The following is a 24,440-nucleotide window of genomic DNA, read 5'->3' as shown; positions in this document are numbered from 1 at the left end:
TTGTAATATTTGGTTCGAGACCATTATAATTTTATTGTGTTCTGACTGCAATATTTCCAACAATCTCAGGAGTTTATCCAAGCATTGGGATGAATGTTGGTGGGTTTTAGTGCGGCACAAGTCTCTTATACTTTTCATCCAGGTGATACCTTTTATTTTTTAATTCTATGAATTGATGCTATATAATTAAGAGTTGAGTAAATCGTTCTATTAAGGTGACAAACTATCCAAAGTTCTGTAGTAAATGATTTCATGTACATTTCTTGTACTGTGCGAGACAAAACCATATGAAGGGGGTGACACGGTATGAAAATAGGAGGTAATACTTTCAATTATATATATTCTATTTGACTTGCAGACTTGCTATGATATATCTTAATTGCATATCTTCTTTAGTGGCTATTGTCCTCTCTAAAATTAGAAAAGGAAAAATTATTAGAAAAGATAGACTTCTATCTTTCCACTAATTTCTAGTTGCTTGTGTTGGCTGAATTCATATGTTCACGGTGCACTTAAAAATTGAAACCGAAAGAGTAATAAGAATCAGGAAGCTATTCATGGCTAACTTGTGATCATCATATTAGAATATATTATTCTAAAGCTTAAATGTGATTCATTCTTCATTTTTGAGACCGGGTGTTGATGCTCCATGGTTTATGAAATTTATATCTTTGATTTATTGTTCTTGTTTATGATGATAAATTTGAAATAGAAGAAAAGAAAATTGAAAGAACATTCAAAAATTTAAGAAGATTTGTAAGAGTACTTTAATTTCAATCTTGAGTATTTACCTCAAATTGTGGGGGTTAGAAAGAATCGGAAAGTAAATGGGAAACCTGCTGAGGTGGTAGAGAGAGAATGAGCGCTGGTTTCTGTTATAAAAGGGGAGGAGAGAGACGTGAGAGATTATGGGAGATTTTATTGTTAATTTTAGGGTAGAGAATTGATTCTCTATAACTGGTTCAGTAAATAGAAGAAGAAGAGGGTTGCAGTCGAAGAAACAAACGTGACGACGACGGTGAGGTAACGACTCGACCTGCGGCGCGGTGGAGGTGGCTAGCCGCCGGGAAGAAGGATCTAAGGGGAAGAGCTTGGAATAGAAGACTAGGGTTTTCTGCCTCTGCAACTCTGTTAAGCGTGTTCTGTTTTTTTTTTTCAAATTGTGTTTTGTTTCCTCATGTTTTAAAACTGTTTGGTTTGTTGCAAATTTTTGGTCTGTTGTTTTCTGGGCTGAGCCCATTGTACCTGAACCCAGTTTGTCAAAAAAACACAAATAAACGTTTTTGGCGCTGAACCGCTTGAAACCGCCAACCGGCCGGTTTTGGCCGGTTCGTCCGGTTTTCGGCCGGTTCTCCCGGTTCGTATCCGGTTTTCTCACCACACAATTTTGTGCCTGTTTCTTACCGGCCAGGGGTCTGGTTCCCGGTTTAACCGGTCGAACCACCGGTCCGGTCCGTTTTTAATTACCATGATTTATACAATGAAGGTTGGCCCTGACGGTCTTAAGTTGAAGTAGCTCAATGGTTGATCGTCTTGGAGCTCAGTTAGTTGCTAAAGGATACCCTAAAGTTTATAGCCAGGATTATGGTGACACCTTCTCTCCAGTTGCAAAGATGTCATATGTTCGTCTATTCTTATCCATGGCTGCTATGCGCTCACGACCTTTGTTTCAGCTTGATATTAAACATGTTTTTCTTCATGGTGAACTTTAGGAGGACATTTATGTGGAGCAACCTCTTGGTTTTGTTGCTCAAGGGGAGTCTAATTTAGTTTGCAAACTTCATCGCTCCCCTATATGGCCTTAAGCAGTTACCACACGCTTGGTTTGGAAGATATTGTATTGTCGTCCTAGAGTTTGGAGTGTCTCGTTGTGAATCTCATCATACAGTCTTCTACATACATAGTCCCCAGGGAAAATGCATCTATCTAATTTTTATGTTGATGACATTGTTATCACTGGAGATGATCAAATTTGCATTGATACATTGAAGCAACACTTATATCATCACTTTCAAACCAAGGATTTAGGGTTGGTCAAATACTTTTTGGGCTTTGAAGTAGCTCAATCTAAATATGGTATTGTTGTTTCTCAAAGGAAGCATGCCTTGGATATTCTCACAGAAGTTGACATGGTTAAACTGCAAAGCATTGGACACTCCTATAGATCCGAATGTCAAACTTCTCCCAAGACATGGCGAGCCTTTGAGTGATCCTGGTAGATATCGAAGACTAGTTGGTAAGTTAAATTACCTTACCATCACTCGCCCAAACATTTCATTTGTTGTTTTTGTTGTGAGTCAGTTTCTTCGGTCTTCTTGTGATAGTTATTAAGATGGAGCTATTGAAGTATTTTGAGATTCTCTCATCTCTTCCAAGTTCTAATTCAACAATTATAAAGAAGCCAGACAGATGAATGATTGTTAAATATATAAACAAATGAATACACACATAATGACTAGCATAGAAAATGGAAGAGGCCAATACATTGAGGTGCTAGTTTATTCCAATGTAAAACAAATTATAGAATTAGTAAATATAAGTGCGTCAATTTTTTGGCATACATTCATATAGGATTCATTTAGGAAAAAAAAAATTAGGAGAGAAGTAATTACCCGGAAGCGTTTTAGGACTTGGGTTGCATTTTCACTAGCAGCACATTTGGCATTCTGTGGAGAGAAGCACAATACACGTGATTGAGATTTGAGAGAAAGGTGAATGAAGCAAATGAATTGAAGACTTGTTGGGGGAGGATATCCAAATATTGAAGCAAGCTGTATCAAACATAGTGCAGAAAAACACGTGATTGAGAGAAAGAGAAAAGAAAGTGATTCACGAGTGGTCCGTGAGATTGTCTATGAAGTTAAGTATATTTGATTCTCTTTCTCACTCACTCTCACTCAGTGTTGGTGTCGTTTCTTCCGATCTGCTACAAAACCCAAAATCCCAAATCAACACCACCTCCATGGCAAAGAAGCAGCAGAAACGCCCTTCTCCTCTCCCAGATCCGTCTTCCTCCTCCTCCTCCGATTCAGAGGAACAACATCAACCTCCATCAGCAACCGAAGATGAAGAAGAACAACAAGTTCAAGTTTCGTCGTCTGAGGAGGAGGAGGAAGAGGAAGAACAACAACCCGAATCCGACTCTGACTCTGACTCCGACCAGCCCCCACTCTCTCATAGACCGGCAGCCAAGCGCGCTGCCGAGAACAATGCCGACGCCGAACGGGTCAATAACAAGAAGAACAAGGCAGTCGTTGACGCCGGCGGCGGAGATTCCGATGCGAAGAAGCGGTTTCTGAGAGTGTGGAGCGTGGAGGATGAGACGGCCATTCTAAAGGGCCTTGCTGAGTTCATTTCGAAAACAGGGAAGGATCCGTTGAAGCACGGTGATGCTTTTTACAATTTCATGAAGAACTCGCTTCAGTTGGATTCTAACACCAAGCATCTCATGCAGAAGGTTCGGAGGCTCAAGTACAAGTTCCACACTCATGTTGCCAAAGGCTACAACGGTGATGGCCCCAAATTCCCCAAAGTCCACTTTGACTTGTGCAAGAACATATGGGGCAGTAGTACTGAACCCAAATCCAAATCCAAATCCAAATCTAAATCCGAATCCAAATTCAAATCCACTGAAGCAGCAGAAGAAAACCCAAACACTAACGGTAATGCAGTGAACGTACCTCCTTCTTCTGCCAAGAAATCGAAATCTGACAAGCAAGTGGTGGACACTAATGTAGAGGCAAGTGTAGAGGCAAGTTTGCTTTTGAGGAGTGAAATGTTTGGTTATGGGAATATGAATGAGGATGTTGTGAAAAAGGGATTGGAGTTAATTGGAGCATCAAAGAGGGCAGAGTTGGAGGTCAGGTGGAGCAAGTTACAGGTTGCAGAGCTGGAGCTGGTTGCCAAGCGTGCTCAACTCATTTACGATCAGTCTAGAATCATTTTGGAGGCCTACAAGTCATCAAACAATTATGATTGAATTGGATTGGATTGGATTGTGGGTTGTATTGGTATAACTTTTTGTATGCTTTGTAATTTATTTTGTGCGCTAATACTTTGTAGTTTATTTTGTGCGCTATCGGATTGTCGATTAAATGAAGATGATATAGCTGTTGATTGTTGAAAATGAAAACTACTTACTTAACCAACTAAATGAAGATGATATAGTTGCTGACTGTTGTCATTGCCTGTCATTGTTATCTTTTTAATTCAATTACGTTCTTGATGAGTGTTTGATAGTTTATATAGGTCAGAAAACAAAAGCATGAGTAAGTGTTGTGTAGATACTTCTGTCCTTTCATGTTTTTCTATCCTTTCATGCTTTTATTTTCTGTCCTATATAAACTATCAAACACTCATCAAGAACGTAATTGAATTAAAAACATAACAATGGTAGACAATGACAACAGTCAGCAACTATATCATCTTCATTGGTTAAGTAAGTAGTTTTCATTTTCAACGATCAGCAACTATATGATCTTCATTTAATCGACAATCCAATAGTGCACAAAATAAACTACAAAGCATTTCATGCTTTTGTTTTCTGATACAGGAAAGAATAAAACATGTCTGTAATTTATCCTTACATATTGTACCAGATGAAGCTATAATAACTAGATCTTTTTCACATAGTTTTGTACCAGATGGAATCATGGGGCCATTCTCATTTTTTCCCTCTGAATCTTTGTTCCTTTCTCTTGCATTCAATAGTGACTGTTTTTGCTTTTTATTTGTTTGAAATCACATTCTTATTTAATGCTGGTCAGGTCAATGTTTAATTAAAACTGCCCTACATTGCTGATTTCTGGTTTTGGATTATGATTTGTCTCAATAATTTGAGACCTCTTGACTGTGGTTGGAAAACTTAACCGAAATTTCTGTAGACAATTACTGGTTCTGTATTTTTTTTTTTGAGAACTTTCTCATAAGTTATTGTTATTAGTTTCATTGAAATTTTTCTTTATAACTGCTTTTGCCCTTAGGTTCAGAACATACAAGATTAAGATCATTTTGATGTTGGTTAATAGGAGCCTTTAACTTTGGCAAAACTCGAAGCACTTTTTTTTCCAAATAGATTTCAGTCTTTATTACCAAGGTTGAAGAAGGGAGGGGGGGGCGAGTGAAAACAAGTAATATTTATCCACATGATTTATAGAAGCATGCATCTTTTTTTCTTTGAAAACCTGAAGACCTGTGATGATCAGCAACCACTCAGCAGCATGAGTTCACTTCGATGAACATTTTTGCTCTACACTAAACAGGTAAGTGACAGGTTGAGATTCTGTACATTATCCTCAGCAATGCTTTATCTTGAATCTCCATGGAAACAATTTAAATTTTAAAGCTGCCAAAATTAAACATGTCTAACTAGGGCCTTTGAATAACTTTTCATCTTTCCTGTAGTATATTTTCCAAACTCGAAGCACTTTTTTTCCAAATAGATTTCAGTCTTTATTGCCAAGGTTGAAGAAGGGAGGGGGGGGGGGGGGGGAAGGGAGTGAAAACAAGTAATATTTATCCACATGATTTATAGAAGCATGTATCTTTTTTTCTTTGAAAACCTGAAGACCTGTGATGATCAGCAACCACTCAGCAGCATGAGTTCACTTCGATGAACATTTTTGCTCTACACTAAACAGGTAAGTGACAGGTTGAGATTCTGTACATTATCCTCAGCAATGCTTTATCTTGAATCTCCATGGAAACAATTTAAATTTTAAAGCTGCTAAATTAAACATATCTAACTAGGGCCTTTGAATAACTTTTCATCTTTCCTGTAGTATATTTTCCAAAATCATCAGCTATAGCCTTAACAATCTAAGGAGTTTTGGATCACTAAACAAAGTAATGATGTTCCAACTTTCTCTTTTGACCCTCTATTTGTAACTTCAACCAGCACAGAATTTTCCAACTAGCTTAGCGCTTTGAGGGCTAACCGCTATTTTCTGTTTTGAGGGCTTGGCATAGTGGGTTTTTGGCTTTCCACTATTTTCCGCGATCCGCAATTAACATCACTGCTCACTTCACATTCTCGTGCCCCTCATCTGTTTCCTTGATCATTACCTTATTTATTTTCTCCTTTTTCCTTTCAGGATTATGATAAATTTGGTATGAAATTCCCAAATTTTAGTTTCAATGTATCCCATCAAGGTGCTATGTGGCCATAGCATCTGAACCTGTATGCCTTGTGGGGATAGACACCGTCTCATATGCTATACCACAAGGAGAAACAATTACGGAATTTATTCAATTCTTCTCATCATACTTTTCAAGTTTGGAATGGTTTAGCATAGTTAATGATGGCACTTCTGATGATGTCTTCATTGAATTTTACAGGTGTGATTATACTTCATCTGTAAATATTTGTCAAAATAGTGCTTGTGGGGTTCAGATTTACTTTCTCCAAACACTGCTGTTCCAGCATGCAGAGAGTCAGTAGCTTTGCTTCAATGTTGATGTTTTCATGTCTCCAGTTTTTTGTTTTCTTGCTTTGGAAGATATGCTGCCCCTAGCTAGTAGTATTTCTCTTATGTGCTCTCTAGTAAAACTTCTTTTTCTGTCACAATTTTTTTTTATTCCTCTCAGGTTTGCATTTTTCCAAATTTAACTGTCTTCACAGTTGTCGAAACAAAACTAAAAATCCTTGTACTGTTATTTGTCTGGAAAGAAGCCAAATGGCAGTGCATGAAGAACAAATTGCTCGGCTAGTGTTTTAGAGCTTGTTATAACCATGCCCTTCTGAATGCAAAATGCCCAATAATATTTAACTATGACTTTAATGTATAATGATTATCAGTTTATCACATAATGTGGTAAAATACCATGTAGTGGACGAACCTCAAGATCTTGTTGCTATAAAATGTAGAGCACAAGGTGATCTCTGGAATTGTTTAATTTATAGGAGGAGTATATCAATATGAGATAGTGTCAGACAGATCTAGTGATGTGCTTTTATTACCAAACTATTGAATTCTTTGTAAATGTAAAATGATTCTTTAAAAAGCTTTGCAGGTATTGGAGCCTAAAAGAAGCTTATGTTAAAGCTTTAGGGAGTGGACTGACTGAAGGGTTGAATAAAGTGGAGTTTTCGCACACAAACTGGACCAACATATCAGCTAAAATGAATGGGAAGGTTTTGACTGAGTGGAGATTCTGGCTGTTTGAACTTAGAGAAAGACATTGTGTAAGTTCCTTATCAACTTCGAATTAAAAATTCTTGGTTCACTTTGACAACTATGACTACAGAAATCCAAGTTCAATTTCAATCACAAGGATGGGACTGCATAAATATTTTGCATCTAACTCAGTTTTTTTTCCTTGAACAGATCTCAATTGCAAGAGGTGACCCAATATCAGCTTCTGAGTTACAAATCAACGTTGAAGAAAGTGGATTTTACTGAAGATGAATATAATCTTGGTCTTCATCTTCCAAATGTTGACTTTGTTAAACTAGGTGTACAAATACTTGTTTCAGTTTTTTAACAGAAAGCACTTTATTGTAAGCATGGAGGTTAGATGGTAATGTGTAAATCTTTCGAAACGAATGTTTGTTCAAATCAATGGAAATATTGTTAGAGTTAAGAATCATATATCTCGACATTGCTCTCTCTCAGTCACAAAATATGCATAGGGATTTGCTAATTCTCCCACTAGATTGTATGAAGTCACAATAAAATGTTGTTAAGAAAAAATAAAATGTGTTGAATGCTATTGTACTCCTTCATATAACATAGTAGGATAATCGCTCGAGGATAAGCAAATGTATAAGCACATTAAGATTTGTTGTGTATATAAATTGCAATACATATCCATCTCGTTTGTTTTGTATCTTTTCTTGTATGTCATCGCATTCTTGGCTCTTTTGTATTTAGCTTGTTTTGGTGTAGTGTTGCATTTGAACGTGGATTTTGGATCCTGAAAATTGGAAAAATTTGAAGAACTTTGCAATAGGAATATGTGGAATACTTTTTGAAGCTAACATGATTAACTTGGTCATCTAGAACCAGAACGATCCACATCGTAGGTGTGGCACTTCCGAGCATTATGGAAAATGAAAATTCTCGCAAACCAATTATAGTCCACACTTCGAATTTGGATCCTCTCGGTGTACCACTAAAAAATCATGAATGCATTGAAAGAAAATTACAAGACTTATTTTAAACTCAATCACCATAAAAGAAGGGATTATTTTAATCAAGTGCATTGAAAGAAAATTGTAATTCATAATTTAACTTCAAAATTAGTTTGATATAAGATAATGTTCATAGCAAAATTGCTAATAATCTGAACCCAATTCCTGGAAGCTCTAAATTTTTTGGCAATTAATTCACTCTAAACTTTTCTTTTTTGAACACCACTCTAAAGTTTTCTACTGAATCCTTAAATTGGATTCCAAATAATTCATAAATTACAAATTGATTGCATTTACATAATCTAAATTTGCAATTGGGTTGTAGATTTTTTTTCCCCTATAGAAACAATGATAAAACCGTGCGCTTGTCAGAAAACAGTTACACTAATACACTTCATCTGTAGGGTGACACACCAATTATTGGCTCCAAGGGAGCCAATTGATGTTGTAGAAACTTGTATACTGATTTAGTTGTCACAGAAGCCACTCGAACAAGAAGACCAATTTTCTGCACACAAATGCACAATATGAAGTTGACGAAATCATAAATTACGTAATAATAATACAGAGTCATAAAGATACCACAAGGGTTTCAACAAACTATAGCATCTTCCATTTTTTTTTACCTTGCCACTTAACCAGCAACATGTTACTATTCTCTTACCAATAGCAATTGAAAGATTTTATTTAGCCAATATATATTATTTAATTAAAAATGCTCTAAAAAAGTATTGAACGTGATAAAATAAAATAAAAACGCCCACCGTGGGGCTCGAACCCACGACCACAAGGTTAAGAGCCTTGCGCTCTACCAACTGAGCTAGACGGGCTACTTGAGATATCAATCTATTTAAATAGATATAATTAATACAAATACTTTATTTCACTGTCATTATGTTTCCATTAGATTTTTATTATAGTATCTTTACAATATATACATTTATACATAATTTTTTTTGGAAACCAAAATATATTATAAAAGCAAGATAACCACTACATATTTTACTAAAGTATATTTGGGCATATAGGGGGCGTTTGTTGCAAAGGTATCCCAAAATATTCTGGGAATGTGAGTTAGGATTGTAATATTCCCAAGTTTGGTTCCAAGTTTTAAAAAATTTATTCCCAAGTATGATGGATTCTCAGGCATGTAAGTTACTCAAGATTTCTACAAATCTTATTTCCATGTCAAAGAGGGGAATCTTACGAAGTTACTTCCCACCAACACTTCATATTTTTTGTTTATTTTTTCTAATTAAATAATTTTAAAAGCATTACTGGGAATAATATATACAATTCAAATATATTTTTCATTTTACCCGGGAATGACATGTCTAGTAATGAGACTCCGGGGAAACATCATTCCTAGGAATATTATTCTAAAACTATTAACAAACGCCCAAGTCTATTATATCTTGACGTAGGTTTACCTTTACTATGATTTAAGAAACAGACTTAGGACTTATTTAAATATCTTACTAAGAAGTAGGATTTTAAATAGGCTTTCAGCACTTGGGAAACCCAACATAATCCATCTGATTTCCATCCCTAGCTATTAGGTAATAATCTTGTTTGCATGTTTATAGAAAGATTTGTTTTAGTAAGGTTTAACCTGTTAGCCTATATCTCTGACCTATCTACAAATAGGCTCATTGGCCTACTTTAAGCTTATTATAAAGCAGATAATTAAATAGGCTACCAAGTCAAACCAGACTTTCAAGAGACCAAGTCAGACCTGAAAAAAAAAGTTTGTAAACAAATAACAGATCAGACTTAGGCCTTCAAAAATTTTAAGTTGGCTCAGCCTAGCCTATTCCCCAAGGGTAAGCATCGAACGGGTTAAGTTAGTTTCAAGGTGAAAAATCTCAGTCCGAAAAAAGGAAACTCTCGCATCCTAAACCATTTTCCTCTGAATGGTTCATCGAATTGCCCGGGATACAGGCTCATTGGATGTAAAGGTTATGCAGGAGGATTAATCGGTTACGGCTTCCAAGTTCCAACCTTTGGAGCCTAGAAAAAACTTCGCTGAGAAAATAAATGAGATAAGACCTCTTGGTCGTGCCGTTGTGGTGCTTCCGCCATCCATGGTATGGCCAGTGGTGGTTCAAGGGCAATGGGAACATAACGAGGTTGTCGCGAATGAGAACTCGCGACGGAGGAACGTGGGGATCTACGATTGGGAGGTGGAGAGCATTTCCGCTCCCAGGTACAAGTGATTGGGGCTTCTCTTACTCCGTTACGACAATGTGCTCCTCTGCAATTGCAGCTGCTAGCATGCTGCTATGAAATCTATCACATGGAGGAATTCCCATTAGACAAGGGACCGTCCTAGATACGAGTGAGAGAGTGCATCTGAACAAACATGATGAACCACATCTCCATGATCTTCACAAGGAGAATGGTCTTTGATAGACTTCCCTTCTTCTCTTGAGGCAACTAATGAGCCTATGTTATGAAATAATTGATGTGCTTATGCTATGAAATGGAAAAGTGAAGAGACGAAAATTTGAATTTTAAAAACATAGGTATAGAAATATCTACATCAACTTGATCGGGCTCTCAACTGGGCCTAGGCCAAAATTCTTGTTCCAATTGAGTATTTGACAGCTTACAGCATATGTAGCGGACATAATTTTAACTGGAGATGATGATGATTATGTTATGCCTACTTAGAAGAAGAGATTTGGTGATTTTGACACAACTACTGGGTTTGGGCCTATGCCTGAAGAAGAGATCTGCTGATTAAAAAGATAAACACAGATTGGTGAGGATAAGGGTCAGAAATTGAGGGAATATTCGTCTAGTTAAATCTAGGGCTCAAAGGATCTTGTGCTAATAAGGAATAGTATGAGTGAGAATTTGATTGGGGAGAAATGAGAATATTAGAAGGAAGGGTAGGTAGTACAGGGAAGGCATGAATAGAAAGGAAGAAGGTAACTATTCGGACTAGAGGTTCTGTGCATCAGCAGAACTCTAGATTTACCATTATATTCTGCATTTTCTGTTCTTGTCAAGAGCTAGTCTCTTTGTTTTTATGGGAAAAATTCACTTAACAAAATATCTATCTATCTATTTATATATAAAGCTAGCTCACGAGCTGAGGGGTTGAACATGTCAAAGCTCAAGTTCAGGTCATTTAAAAATGAACCAAAACTTTCAGTTCATTTGGTTGCTAATGTGCTGAGTTGCAAGTAGGCATGTAGGCTCAAAAGCTGGCTCAACTCACTTCCATCTCCATCAACCCCATTCTTTTCACAAGTTCCCCATTAATTTGTATCCCTTTTTGTCTCAAAAACCCATCACACACACATTCCTGGCCCACTGCTACTCTGTTTTAGGCTTTTAGCAATTCTGGATTTATATTGTTAAGATAAAGGGTCTTCCATACAAAGGCTAATGATTCTCTCCATCCAACCAAGAACCTCACCAGTATTTTATTAAGATCACAAACTCAGCCAACTTAGTGGAGAAGTCCCTTTTGTCTCAACTGGAACACGCGTCCCAAACAAAAAATACCCTGCACTAGCAAGATCCCTTATGCTAGAATAAATGGACATCTCACCTAACTACCTATTGGAACTCACATTATAAATAGAGGATTCATGACTCCAACAAATCGTCACTTTTCGATGCTTCAAAACTATAGACAGTTCCTTCAAAGTGATCCTAATTAGATCAACTGATCAAGTACTAGCACTGCTAGTACAATCCACAGCCAACTAAGATTAAATACCCTAATATTCTATCAGTAGAAAACATTGTGTTTCCACTAATTCTTTCCATTTTCCAATATTTGTATCTCTAATGAGCAATAGCATGCACCAATACTTGTGTTACGTTTGAATCTATGAAAGTTTACAAAATTATTTGGGTTCAAGCAAAATCCAGGATCTAGTATAAGTCAGATATAAACAACCTCAAGTCAAAGAACTATTTAACCAGGTACGCCACAGCAGTATTTAGACATTATATTCTAGTTAATTGAATTTATAATTTACCTTAGGACCAAATACACTGCAAGAAGCCATGAAGTTTGGTTTTGTCATGAAATGATCCGCCTTGTCTCTTTGGTGATTCAAGGCAGCAGAAGGATGCTGTAATTTCTCAGACATAATTCTTTTCACATTATCTTGCACCAACTTCTGGATATACTGCATATTTGGCCTAAAATAATATAATAAATCCATGATACAAAAACACATAAATCAAGAAGTAAGAACTTAATTCACTCACCCGAGGAGGACAATCATTGCAATAACTTGGTAGTCCTGCATGTGATTCTTTATGCAGCCAATTTTTTCTTTCTCTAATAACATCTGTTTGTAACAAAGAAGCATTTTAAGTAGAATAAGAGTGGAAAGGAAATCAAAATCCCAAAATAAAAGATGGTCCAAACTGCCTTTCCCAAAATCTCCTGAAACTATATAAGTTCAAATTTTAAACTAGCATAAAAGCATATGCTGCTGCTAGATCTGGATGCTCTCATTATAGCTGCTAACATGATATAGTCATTTCAGAAAAGAGATAGGCATAACACCCTGTATAGGGCAGAGACTAGTGCAAAAGCAATATATGAAGCCAACTTTTTATGTTGTCATTGTAGCTCCTAACATGATGGCGCCCCATATTTTAAAGAGAAAGGAGCACAACACCCCATATCATGTTAGGAACTAAAATGAGAAGATCCAAATCCAATGCTACCAGATTGAAAGGGATGGCAAAGCAATTTGGTCTTCTACAAGTGACTTACATCTGCTCCAAGTCTAAAAACTCAAACACATTTTTGTTCACTATTTCTTTTGTGTGTTTCTAATGAAACAGCAGGTTTCTCCTTTTCCAATAACTTTTAGTTGCAAATAAGGAGTACAAGTTACGCAATCAAATAATATGCATATTTAATGTGTTTTGAAAACAGTTAGGTATACTTATATAGTTATATCTACTATTTGTTGCTTGCCATGGTTGATCACTATTCCAGAACATATTTCAGAGTGGGAAAACATTATTGGGTAAGACGGAGGAAGGTGTCAAGATGTTGAAAAAATATGTATACACTATTATTGTGTCCCAAATATGCTTCTCATGGCAAGGGTTAGAAAGCACATGCTTTTAAACCCAGAAGCATTAATTATCCCCCCATAGTTAAGAGCATTTGCCGCAGTAGAAATTAGTCCTAAATGAAATTAATCAATAAACCCATAACAAAATGATGTGTCAGCTATATAGTCATATAAATTGTGAAAGCCTAAATTTGCATCTTAAGGATATTCGGTTAAGAGTTCATCAAGCCCAGGCAAAACTTCCTCCGGAATGGAACTGCGGTAGGGAACAGATTGGTCCATGTGATACAACTATCCAAATTTATTAAGTTAAGGCTAGCAATTAGGTGACATCATTCTATGGGATTGAAATCTATAAACAAATTTTCCAAGAAATTACAACCAGAGAGGAAGCTAAGATTTCATGATAGTTTATACATCTTAGAAGCTCAAGCAACTTGGAAGTACAATAGATAACAAGCATAACAAGGTCAGCAGTTAAATCATTACCGTATCTAGAAATAATGGTTGACCATCATCTAAGAATATATTATTGGTGCTTTTATATAGATCAAAATCCCATTTTTCTCCACTTTCATGGCGCCCACTAGTAATCCAATCAACAATAACCAAATTTGAATCTGAACAAACGGTGAAAACTTGCTTCTGATAGTATCTTGCAGTGGAAAAACATGTCACTGGATCTGGGATGATGGCTAAAAGTGCATTCCTACCAACCGTAGCCTACTACAAAGGATGAATTTAACAGTTGTAAGTTCTCACTCCTCACTTACAATGAATAACGAATGGTCAAGCTTTACAACTGCAACAACCAATGCCTTCTCTCGCTGAGAATTTCAGCTATATGAATCAAAGGACTATATAATGACAGACCAAATAGTCAACCACGCTAACGGTATCATCAAGTAAATTTTCTTGAAAAGTACATGTTATGCCATAAAAAAACCAGAACTTCAAATTATTAGAATCCAACCAAAATTATAATACTCCTGCCTTGGCCATAAATCTTTGTGACCATTAGGTATTGTAAAGTAAAAAACAAAGCAATCAGCACTAATCCTTTTCCTATCACATAAAACGAAAACTCGTTATTTTTAATAATAATAGGCACATATGTAAGAACCTCAATTGAAATATACAGTTTTGTTACCTCTAATATTTGGTGAGAACACTTAGATCCCACAGATTTATAGACCTAAAACGAGAGAACAAAATTATCAACAGCATAAAGATAAGTACAGGTAATCACCAGAAGTCACTCTGATGAAAAACAACCAATCATATAGATAATGTATCATATTCATAAGCAATGAGAAGGGGAAAAAATTAGTCGACCTTAGTGGAGCCCTGGGTCGTTAACACCATTGTACAGGCATCTCCCACGGAAAACTTGCATGATATATTATCACCCTACACCTCATAAGGTAAGCACAAGTCCAAATTCATATACAAATAGAAACATAAAACCAAGACAGTTTGAAGGAAGGGGGAGAAAAAAGAAACACACACAGACACTAAAAAAAAAGGAACTTACAGATACAATTCCACCTCCAAAATTGAGGGCATAAACCCAGACAGCATCAGTTTTGGAAGAACCCACCTAAGCAATCAGTGAAAGAAATGCATTGCATGCCAAGCTAAGACTTTTGTGCCAATAATCACTCCATAAAACAAGTATACACTTAACTAAAAACAAGACAGGGAAATCAAAAAACAAAGAATGTTCAACACCTTTTTGGGTATGATGAACTTCAAGGGATATCTTGATATGCAGCTTATCACTGATGATCTGCCTCCCACTTTTTCAACTACCACTGAACCTGTTTCCTTTTCTTTGACCTCCTCACCATTTCTCATTCTTCCTTGTGCTGGATTAATATATATATATATATATATATATATATATATATATATATATATATATATATATATATCCTCATTGATCAGAAACTAAAGTGATATTCTTACAATTATAAACAAAACAAAATTTATTTCACACAAAACAACAATTTTTCACCTACTTGATAACTTGAATGAAGATACAATTGGATAGCTTCTATCAACTACTTTTTTCTAATTACAAGAAATCAAACAGCTCACTACTTAAACCAACGGTCATTTGATTGTTTTCTACAAGTGAGAGAGGATTTCAAAATGACGAAAAGAAAAAGACTCCGGACATAATTCTAACAACAAAATGCAAATAGATAAATGGGGACGATCGACAACACCAGAGAGTATGAAATTACACGAAAAACAATGAACCTGATTGTCAAAGACGTCGAGAGGAGCAGATCGAGTTGCACATGGTACAAACACACCACATAGAGAAGAAGATCAACAAGTCGTGGGAGTAATATATTAAATGCACTTGTTTAATTAAATTTAAATCTCATAAAATTGCATTGGTAATGAGTTATATTTTTCTTTCTCTTCCATCTCATTTTCACAAAAAAAATTCTTCTTATTATATCACTTATTTTTCTGTTTTCACACCTTCTTTATCTAAGTTTAAGTTGGAAATGGATTGTCAACATAGCATTATTTCATCGGCAATACCTTTTTTATTTTTCTATTTTGTATATCGAAAAGATAAATTGCACACGCTAGGAATCAATTCTTGGATCGCCCCCCATCCATCCCATATGTGTCCAACTTCAACCACTTAAGCTATCATACGGGGACATCCGCAATACCATTCACCATGTGTTCACATGGATATTCACGAGACTCATTGAATATTAATTTCATAATTTCATTACTGGACTCTGTTCAATTGGTTGTTGAGTGATTGAAGGTTTAATGGTACTGGTACTATTAACTTGTAATTCTTTGATTTTTAGAAAATTCTTCAATTTTTGGCCCCGACAAAGATTTGGGTCAAGTGAAATGAAGAAGACGTTTGTTGCTGGAGAAGGGAAGATAGAGAAAGAGAAATAAGAGTAATATGAAGTTTAAAAGTAATGTGAGAAAAAAGTGGGAAGTGGGAGGATTGAGAGAATTGATTTTTTAGAATTAAAAAATAAAAAATCATAATTACATAAATACCCCCCCGAATTAAAACTTGCTTAAAAAAAAAAAATTGGATTTTTTGTCTAAAAGAAAAGATGTTAGTTGCTAACTTACTCCTTTACAAAATTAAGTGGGAGTAAGTTAGCATTTCCCATATATAAACAAATGAATACACACATAATTACTAGCACAGAAAATGGAAGATGCCAATACATTGAGGTGCTAGTTTGTTCCAATGTAAAACAAATTGTAGAATTAGTAAATATAAGTGCGTCAATTGTTTGGGATACGTTCATAGAGGTTTCATATATAGGAGAGAGCTAATTACCCGGAACAATGGGTTGCAATTGCACTAGCAGCATATTTGACATTCGGCTTTTGTATCCAACTAGTATAATCTTATTTGGAAATTATAGCTTTGGGGTACTATTTTTTTTATTTACCAATCTAGTATAAATCGCCAATCTGATAAGCAAGTGGTGGACACTAATATAGAGGCAAGTTTGCTTTTGAGAAGTGGAATGTTTGGGTATGGGGGAATATGAATGAGAATGTGGTGAAGAAGGGATTGAAGTTAATTGGAGCATCAAAGAGGGCAGAGTTGGAGGCCAGGTGGAGCAAGTAACAGGTTGCAGAGCTGAAGCTGGTTGCCAAGCGTGCTCAACTCATTCACGATCAGTCTAGGATCATTTTGGAGGCCTACAAGTCATCTAACAATTAGGATTGGATTGGATTGTGTGTTGTACTGGTGTAACGTTTTTTGTATGCTTTGTAGTTTATTTTGTGCGTTATCGGATTGTCGATTAAATGAAGATGATATAGTTGCTGATTGTTGAAAATGAAAACTACTTACTTAACCAACTAAATGAAGACGATATAGTTGCTGACAGTTGACTGGCATAAATGTTTTAACACAAAAAATATTATTTTTTTCTCTCTCCTCCTCTTCATTTTTTTCTCTTTTATATCTGTTCTCTTTCTATCATACCAAACAACCTATAAATTTATTATATTTCTCATTTATTTCTCTCTAATTATCTTCTTACTTCTCTATATCTCTTCTCTACCAAACAAAGCGTAAGAGGGAAGAGAAGATCAAGTAATTACATTAATATGGACAACGAAGATTCGAGAGACCTAATAATAAGGCGAGAGCAGATATACCTAGACGCTTTTTTTCTGAACAGCTACCTCATGCCATTAACACTTGGTTAGCATGTATCCATCATAGAACTAGTGACTTGGTCATCCCAATGTTCTTATAGTCCACAACTCTTAAGGCTTGGAGTCAAGAAGGTGGCGATGAAGCCTTGCGAGGGGCGTGGTGGATAACTTCATACAGAAGGAGCACAATCCTACGATGGCGAGTGTCGTTTGATCAGTACTAGCCCAGACAGAGCAAATCTAACTCAACTACTCTACTTAGACTTGAGGCTCGAATTACTAAGAACCAAGTCCCACATTACAATAGTTTGTAAGGGCAAACTCCTAATTGCCTAATGGTATTTTGGGCTAGGTTTTACCTCCAGCACGCTCTAGCCACTCTTATGAACCTACAACAACATTTTGAGCTACACACATTCAGTGACAGATTTACTTAAGAGGTGAGCAATTACCCCCAATAAATTTTGATAAAATATAGTGATAGTATACACTAAAAATAACATATTAAATATTATATTGTCCCCAGAAAATGCCAACACATAGTCATATATATATAGCTCTTAACAAATCAGATTCATATATATCCCGATGAGAAATTTTCTTCAAATTTTGGTAACAATCCCAACAAGACCAAGAAGTTTTAATTATTGGGACTATGTCAGAGCCTGGGAAAATACCATCCTCGGCTTCCAAAATAAGAATCTTAAACATTCCTGACTTATCTATTTCAAGAAAGCCACCAATTACTCTTTTCCAAAGAAATCCCACCTTCAAGAGGGGTTCGGAAGCAGATTTAGGGGATTAGAATTAAAGCTGGTAAGAGAAGTAGGATGCAGCCAGACTGCAGAATATATAAATTAACTGGAATACTAAAAGCGCAGTAAATAAAATAAATTAAAAGGAGGCTCAGCCTTCCATTGACAGAATAAAATAAAAAAGAGGCTTAGCCGTCCATTAAACAAGATTGCAGAAGATTGATATTATTGAAAACTGAAAAGGGTTGAAATTACATAAACATATTGAATAACTGAAACAGAATGAAAAGAGAAAGCAAGAAAAGATAAGACTTACAATTTATCTCTCTAGGATCTGACTATCTCTCTTTCTAAAGTCTGCCTCTTAACACAAGAGGGGCTCTCTATTTATAGGAAAAATACGAGCATTGTTTGAATAGTTCCGGTTATCGACAGGAACTGTTCGGTACTAACTACAGTGAAAAGTCAACTTTGCTACAGTGAAATAGTCAACTTTGCTACAGTAAAAATTACAATTATTGAGATGAAAATCAAACAAGATCATCTTCACTGTCTTCCAGGCTGTCTGGGACAAAACTGGCGTCAGATTCTGATTGAGAGGGTATCCGATGCTTTTTTTTTTCTGCAAAAGGGTCCTTTGAAGAAGATGCTTTATTGTCTTTTGAATTATTTTGTAGTAGTTGAAGAGCAACTTGGAGGCTCTTCAATAAACCTTCCTCCGAAGAGGCACCTGCGAGGGCTGTAGTGATGTGAGCCTTCTGGTTGAGCAAGAGGCAAGATTGAGGACTTGCATGATTCAGATATTTCTGATTTGATCTGAACCAAAGATTGATATTTTCTTTTGAGGGCATTCTGCCTAAGGATGATTTTAGATCTGCTATGTCTAGAAGATCTTTTTCCATGTCTCGAACCAATTCCATCAGTATGAATCAACCCGAGTATAGAGCTCAACCTGAACCCTCCCATGATGGATCTACAATCCACCTTACTGGTTTTGAGACTACAACTCCTGTAAAAACAACCTACCAAATGGATAATGATGACCATAGATCTACTCTATCTCCAACTTACTCCTCCATTGAAACCCCAAATTTCATCGGAGCAATCACTATAGAGTTCACTATTGATAAAGAATCTCTTAGAAAAGATTTCTATTCTGAGGAATGGACTCCTCAAAGAGAATGGTTCTTCAAAAATTACCAAGGTCAAAATAAAAAGGATATCCAAGAGCGATTCTATAGATTTCTTGAACTCGTCCAACAAAATATCTCATTCTTCAACTGGTTCCATGCTTATACCATCAAAAAAGGGATTGATTACCCTTATAAAGTCGATGTTATAACCTGGCAACTAAGCGATAGAAAAACAATACAATCAGATATACCTCCTAAGGCACCCTTTAAGCTTAAAAATGCCCAAAATGTTTCTGTCCTAGCATCCCCTTTCAAAACAAAGAATGAGGAAAGTGGAGTCACATGGAAGGATATCAAAGATATCATGTGTAACGCCTCGATTTCTCGAGCGTCACACAGTAACCAATTAATCCAATTTTCGCAAAGAATTTTCGTCGTTCAATTATTAATCTTGATTTAATGGCAAAAATTCAATTATTGCGAAACTTAACCTTTACGAAAAAAACATTGCGGAATAATTAAGACATACACTTATGGAAAAAAAAACTCCTTAATAAAAGATAACCGTAATATCAAAAGTACAATAAAACGAAACCTTGGGCGAAAGCCCTACAACAAATAAATCCTGAAAGCAAGAAAATAAGTAATAGTCCGATACGGTCTCTCAGTCCCACAGAAAGTAAAGTCCTAGTCCAGATCCCGCTCCGGAACATCAGCTTTCGCTTCACGCGCCCTCTTCTTGGACTGTTCCAGCTTGATCACACTCTTCCGAGGACCCACCCTGAAGCACTTGGGACGCCCAGGAACGCGCTGCGCACGGACTTCCGGCTTGGCCTCTGGTAGTGGAGACTCCACTGCCTCCTCCTCCTCGTGCAATTGTGACTCCACTATCGTGTCCTCCGAAGGGTCTTCTTCTTCCTCGTCCCCATGAAACCTAGCTGGAGGATGCAGAAACATAACTGACCCATCCCTGAGGATCTGACTCTCTATGACCGTCCCCGTTCTGTTTCTTCCCAAGAGCACCGCACCGCCGACATAGATCCTCCGAACTCCGGAATTGTCGGTCTCCCAGAGCCGGTCTTCCTCTGGCCTATCCAGAACGATCTCCCACCTCGTGATAGACTCCACATCCTTGGAGATCGGCATCTACCCCCCCCCCCCCTCCCCCAAAATAAACACATAAAACGAATAACAGGGTCAGGTCCAACAGAAATAATAATAACAAAATCGACTGTACACAATATAAGTACGTTATATGTCTTTTATGGGAATAAAGTTAGTTAGTCAGTTACTAACGAAATCTCACATCACACAACCCACCAAACCTTCCTTGGCCAATCACATACATCCGCAGATGTACAAATCACGTGAAGCTACAATACTTCACAAATCTCATGGTGACCGCAGTCAACCAAATCACGTGGAGCCGCATGTAAGATCAAGTTTTGATCTCGCAGTACAACTCTATGTTTTGATGATTACAAGTTAACCTTTTGATATGAACAATTGTGGTACTCTAACGTGTTTTTCTGAGTGTGCTATTTACAGGCTCTGACCTCTATTTCATCTCACACAAATCAGAAGCACTGTGCTTAAAGAGTGACCCAAGCATCGCTTTCGCATTCTCCATGTTCACTCTGAACAGTGGAAAAGCTACAGAATATCTGAAGTAAATCAAGCTCTGATAAGGACTCAGCTCACTTGAAGCTCTGATGATCCAGAAGATCTGACAACCAAGAGACTCTGAAGGCTCAGAAGCTCTGATGGTAAAGAAGACTCTGACGATCCAGACTCTGAAGAGTGAAGACTCTGAAGTCCATAAGCTACTGGCTCTGAAGACCATGTACTGATCCTCTGAAGTGAAGATCAGAAGGTACAACGGTCAGAGGATCCAAGCTTCCCTCTGACTCTGATCAATCAGTTTCACAAGTTCCAACACGAAGCGCTCCTCTGATCAGAAGTCTACGAGGTTAAGGTCAAGTCACTATCCAAAGTACAAAAGCAAAGTGTACTATCCTGACGACCTACCTAACATCCTCAGCCACAGCAGAAGCTGGAATTTCCAGAACTGCCCTCCAACGGTAGCATTTCCATGCAACATTCAACCCTAATCCTTGGAGTATAAATAGTGACTGAAGATTGAAAGAAGCGGCTAGAAGCATTCACATACGCGCAAGAAATATTCAAATCCTTCTAAGCTTTCTTTCATCCTGAATTTCATTGTGTTTACTATAAGCTTTTTAGAAGCACTTTCTTTGTAAACAAGAACCTCATATACAGTTGTATAGTTTTCCTTTAGGAGATCAAGGTTGATCGGATCCTAGAGAAGACTAAGAGAGTGAATCTTAGTGTGAGCTAAGTCAGTGTATTGTTAGTCACTTGTAGGTTTCAAGTGCAGTTGTAACACATACCTGATTAGTGGATTGCCTTCATTCTAAGAAGGAAGAAATCACCTTAACGGGTGGACTGGAGTAGCTTGAGTGATTTATCAAGTGAACTAGGATAAAATCCTTGTGTGCTTTTCTATCTCTCATCTTTAGCACTTAGTTCTCGAAAAGATTTGTTAAAATCTTTAAGGTGGAAGTTTTATCTTGAAAACGCTATTCAAACCCCCCCTTTCTACCGTTTTTCATACCTTCATCGCAATGATCCACAAAAGTCTCACGGTGACCGCAGTCAACCAAAATACGTGGAGCCGCAATGATGCACAAAATTCTCCCTCGCGTGCAAGCCCATCGTTCTCATGGACCATAGTCTACACCGACCTATATTCCATTAATTAAGTTCACTTGCAAGCGAGTTACATCACAACAAGTCTCATTTACTTGGTTTTCTTGGCTTTAATGTCAAACCTAGAGTCTTATTTTTCTCTTTATACAACCACATTCATCGCATAAATATAAAAATAAAGCGATCACAGACACATCGGGAATTATAGCTAGATGAGCGACCCTTTGAACAATTATTCGGATAAATATCATTCTTCACATAAAGGATATCATAAATCACAACTCATGCATAATTAATCATTGCAAAACCATCAAAAAATGCATCATAAGACCTATGCATCGAAACGAAAGAAAAGAATTCTCCGAACCCCTAAAAATAGGGTTCGGCCGAACCTCTCCATGGCCCTTAGGGTTTTGAAAAAAAAAATTCCTTTTCTTTCCTTTCAATCACATAAGTCATATTTCCGCCTCAAGCAACTCAATCAACATGTAAAATTTCCAGAACTAATCACATAATGACTTCATGTTATGACAAGTAATTTTGCGTAGCAAAGTTTGCAATCATGCATGTAAAATTATCATGGCATCATAACCTTCACTGTTGGTCAATCTGCAAGTGTACAGAATCCACCCTGTTTCAAATATCGAACCACAGGGATTGTGAGTGAATAGATTCGGTTCAAGCTTTGAGTTTGAAGGGTTGTTTTATTGAGGCAAACATATGACGAAGTAGTACTAAGTAAAAAGAAAATATAAATTCAGAAATGAAACAGAAAATGAAAAGAAAGAGTGATTTACTTTGGGTTCTTGCTCAACTAATCAATTCAAGCACATCATTCTAAGCACATGTTCTCATGAATCTCTCCTTGATGTTATAGCCTAAGCAACTACCTATCGATGCCTCGCATAGATAATTCTTTCAAACCAAAAGATAAGCCCAATTCCTTGTGTACTTAAACATTTGTTTGAAGCATAAAGATTATAAAGTTCAGGCCAACAAACCCCAACCCTTCCTCTATTCCTAGTAGCCAAGATTGAAGGGGCAATCCCAAATCCGTTCCCTAATCTATAACAAACTTCCGTTCTAATTATAGAAAAGTATAAAGCTAGCACATGTTCTAACTTGAAACATAAAGCATGGATATGAGATTCAAGGGAAGAAGAAGAACATGTGGGAAAGAACCTAAGATTATAACTTAAAAGGAAAAGTCTTACAAGAACCTGAATTACAAGCTTGGAAGCCCTCTCACACTCTCCTAGATGCTCCTCTACCTCTGAGTTTATGTAAAAATGAAAGTAGTATCAAAGATTACAAAAGAAAATGACTAAAATCCTATTTATAGGCAAAATTCCCGAGTCTGGGCTGTTCTGGGCGCTCAGGCGCCAATTCAGAGCGCCTGAGCGCCAATTGCATGCCCAAAACATGCTCTCTGGAGCTAATTGGCGCCTAGGCGCCAATTCCCAGCGCCTGGGCGCCAATTCCAAAGGCTTCAGGAAATTGCACTAGCGCCTAGGCGCCAATTCTCAGCGCCTAGGCACTCAAGCTCGCTTGGAAAAGACTCCTTGGCTTCTGTAACTCCTCTTTCAATCCTCTTTAAGTCCTCCTTCAATTCCATGCTTCTTGGCCTTCTATTACCTTCAGTTTCTGCTCTCCAAACCTAACCAACAAGTCAAGGAAGAATCTAGAAGCTCAAAGAGCTCATTAGCACAAGAGGTCCTTCATAAAACAAAAGAAAATCATGCAAGTCCTAAACTTAACTTAAAATGCAAGAAAACTCCCTATAAAACTACAAAATTACCAAAACAAAACAAAGACTCAAGAAAAGATAAAAATGCATGAGAATGCATGAAACACTACATGAGACACAAGAAAAAGACTCAAAACCTACAAGGAAAAACCCTAAAAACATCATATAAACCCGGGTCATCACACCACTATACTCAACGACAGCTCGCCCTCGAGCGTCACTAAGATTAGCTTGCCCTCAAGCACAAAGAATTGCTCCCAACAGACATGCCAAAAGAAGGATACATTTTTAGAAAACCGGGGGATCAAGTAAATGCAGTTAGTTCCAAGAGAAAGATTCAACAATCAACTTCATGCTACTCTTAGATAAAGAAGAATTAGAGTCCACTATGAGAAGCATGTAGAACTAACATCCTAGCATGAGACAATTGTTTAGTGCACTGAGCACACAAGCAAGTTCATAGGTTCTGAGAATCATTTCCTCAAGAGCAACTAAAGTTGACAATGCATTATTGAATGAGACTTCAAAAGGGTTATGATGTTGGCTAGGTAAAGCACATGGTAGGTGGTCCCTAAGGAAGACTAAGGTTGCACAAGATTTTGAGTGTGGTCCTTCATGAAAACCGGAGCTTAAAGCAATTGATACTTAGCAAACAAGTCTCTTAACCCCCTTTTGTTTCAGAATTTTTTTTTTTTTTTTTGGAACTCC

General features: G+C 36.9%; 3 protein-coding genes and 1 non-coding gene across 5 annotated transcripts; 2 read left to right on the top strand and 2 right to left on the bottom strand.

Moving 5' to 3' along the window:
* The first annotated feature begins 2,854 nt into the window (after window positions 1–2,854).
* On the top strand, window positions 2,855–4,627 carry LOC130722668 (STOREKEEPER protein-like). The gene has a single exon (XM_057573478.1). It carries the CDS (start codon window positions 2,855–2,857, stop codon window positions 3,977–3,979), a length of 1,125 nt encoding a protein of 374 aa, XP_057429461.1. The 3' UTR covers window positions 3,980–4,627.
* Window positions 4,628–4,774: 147 nt separating this feature from the next.
* Window positions 4,775–7,587, top strand: LOC130722669 (phosphopantetheinyl transferase-like). The gene is given in 5 exon segments (XM_057573479.1): window positions 4,775–6,150; window positions 6,153–6,336; window positions 7,012–7,183; window positions 7,326–7,363; window positions 7,365–7,587. Coding segments are annotated over 5 exon segments (552 nt in total). The 5' UTR covers window positions 4,775–6,110; the 3' UTR covers window positions 7,483–7,587.
* Window positions 7,588–8,184: 597 nt separating this feature from the next.
* LOC130724521 (urease accessory protein D-like) lies at window positions 8,185–15,598 on the bottom strand. Of its 2 annotated transcripts, none has more exons than XM_057575761.1 (9): window positions 15,457–15,598; window positions 14,923–15,059; window positions 14,726–14,791; window positions 14,527–14,601; window positions 14,342–14,386; window positions 13,681–13,914; window positions 12,365–12,447; window positions 12,130–12,295; window positions 8,185–8,639 (listed from the first exon to the last, which is right to left on the bottom strand). In XM_057575761.1, exons 2-9 carry the CDS (start codon window positions 15,046–15,048, stop codon window positions 8,526–8,528), a joined length of 909 nt encoding a protein of 302 aa, XP_057431744.1. In that variant the 5' UTR covers window positions 15,049–15,059; window positions 15,457–15,598; the 3' UTR covers window positions 8,185–8,525. The 2 variants fall into 2 exon arrangements, with proteins under 2 accessions (XP_057431744.1, XP_057431745.1); XM_057575762.1 differs by having other exon boundaries at window positions 15,213–15,541.
* On the bottom strand, window positions 8,889–8,961 carry TRNAK-CUU (transfer RNA lysine (anticodon CUU)). The gene has a single exon. It is a non-coding gene; the product is annotated as a tRNA-Lys (tRNA).
* Window positions 15,599–24,440: the final 8,842 nt, after the last annotated feature.

The sequence above is a fragment of the Lotus japonicus genome, chromosome 6 (assembly GCF_012489685.1).
Source record: "Lotus japonicus ecotype B-129 chromosome 6, LjGifu_v1.2".
In the NCBI taxonomy this organism is placed as follows: domain Eukaryota; kingdom Viridiplantae; phylum Streptophyta; class Magnoliopsida; order Fabales; family Fabaceae; genus Lotus; species Lotus japonicus.
The sequence above is the reverse complement of the archived record's forward strand: the minus strand, read 5'-3'. Positions and strand labels throughout refer to the sequence as shown.

Coding starts and splice junctions, on each gene's coding strand:
- LOC130722668 (XM_057573478.1), top strand. CDS start 2,855: ATGAAGTTAAGTATATTTGATTCTCTTTCTCACTCACTCTCACTCAGT.
- LOC130724521 (XM_057575761.1), bottom strand. CDS start 15,048: ATGAGAAATGGTGAGGAGGTCAAAGAAAAGGAAACAGGTTCAGTGGTA. Junction 14,792..14,922: donor AGTTCATCATACCCAAAAAG/GTGTTGAACATT, acceptor CTGATTGCTTAG/GTGGGTTCTTCCAAAACTGA. Junction 14,602..14,725: donor TTGGAGGTGGAATTGTATCT/GTAAGTTCCTTT, acceptor TATGAGGTGTAG/GGTGATAATATATCATGCAA.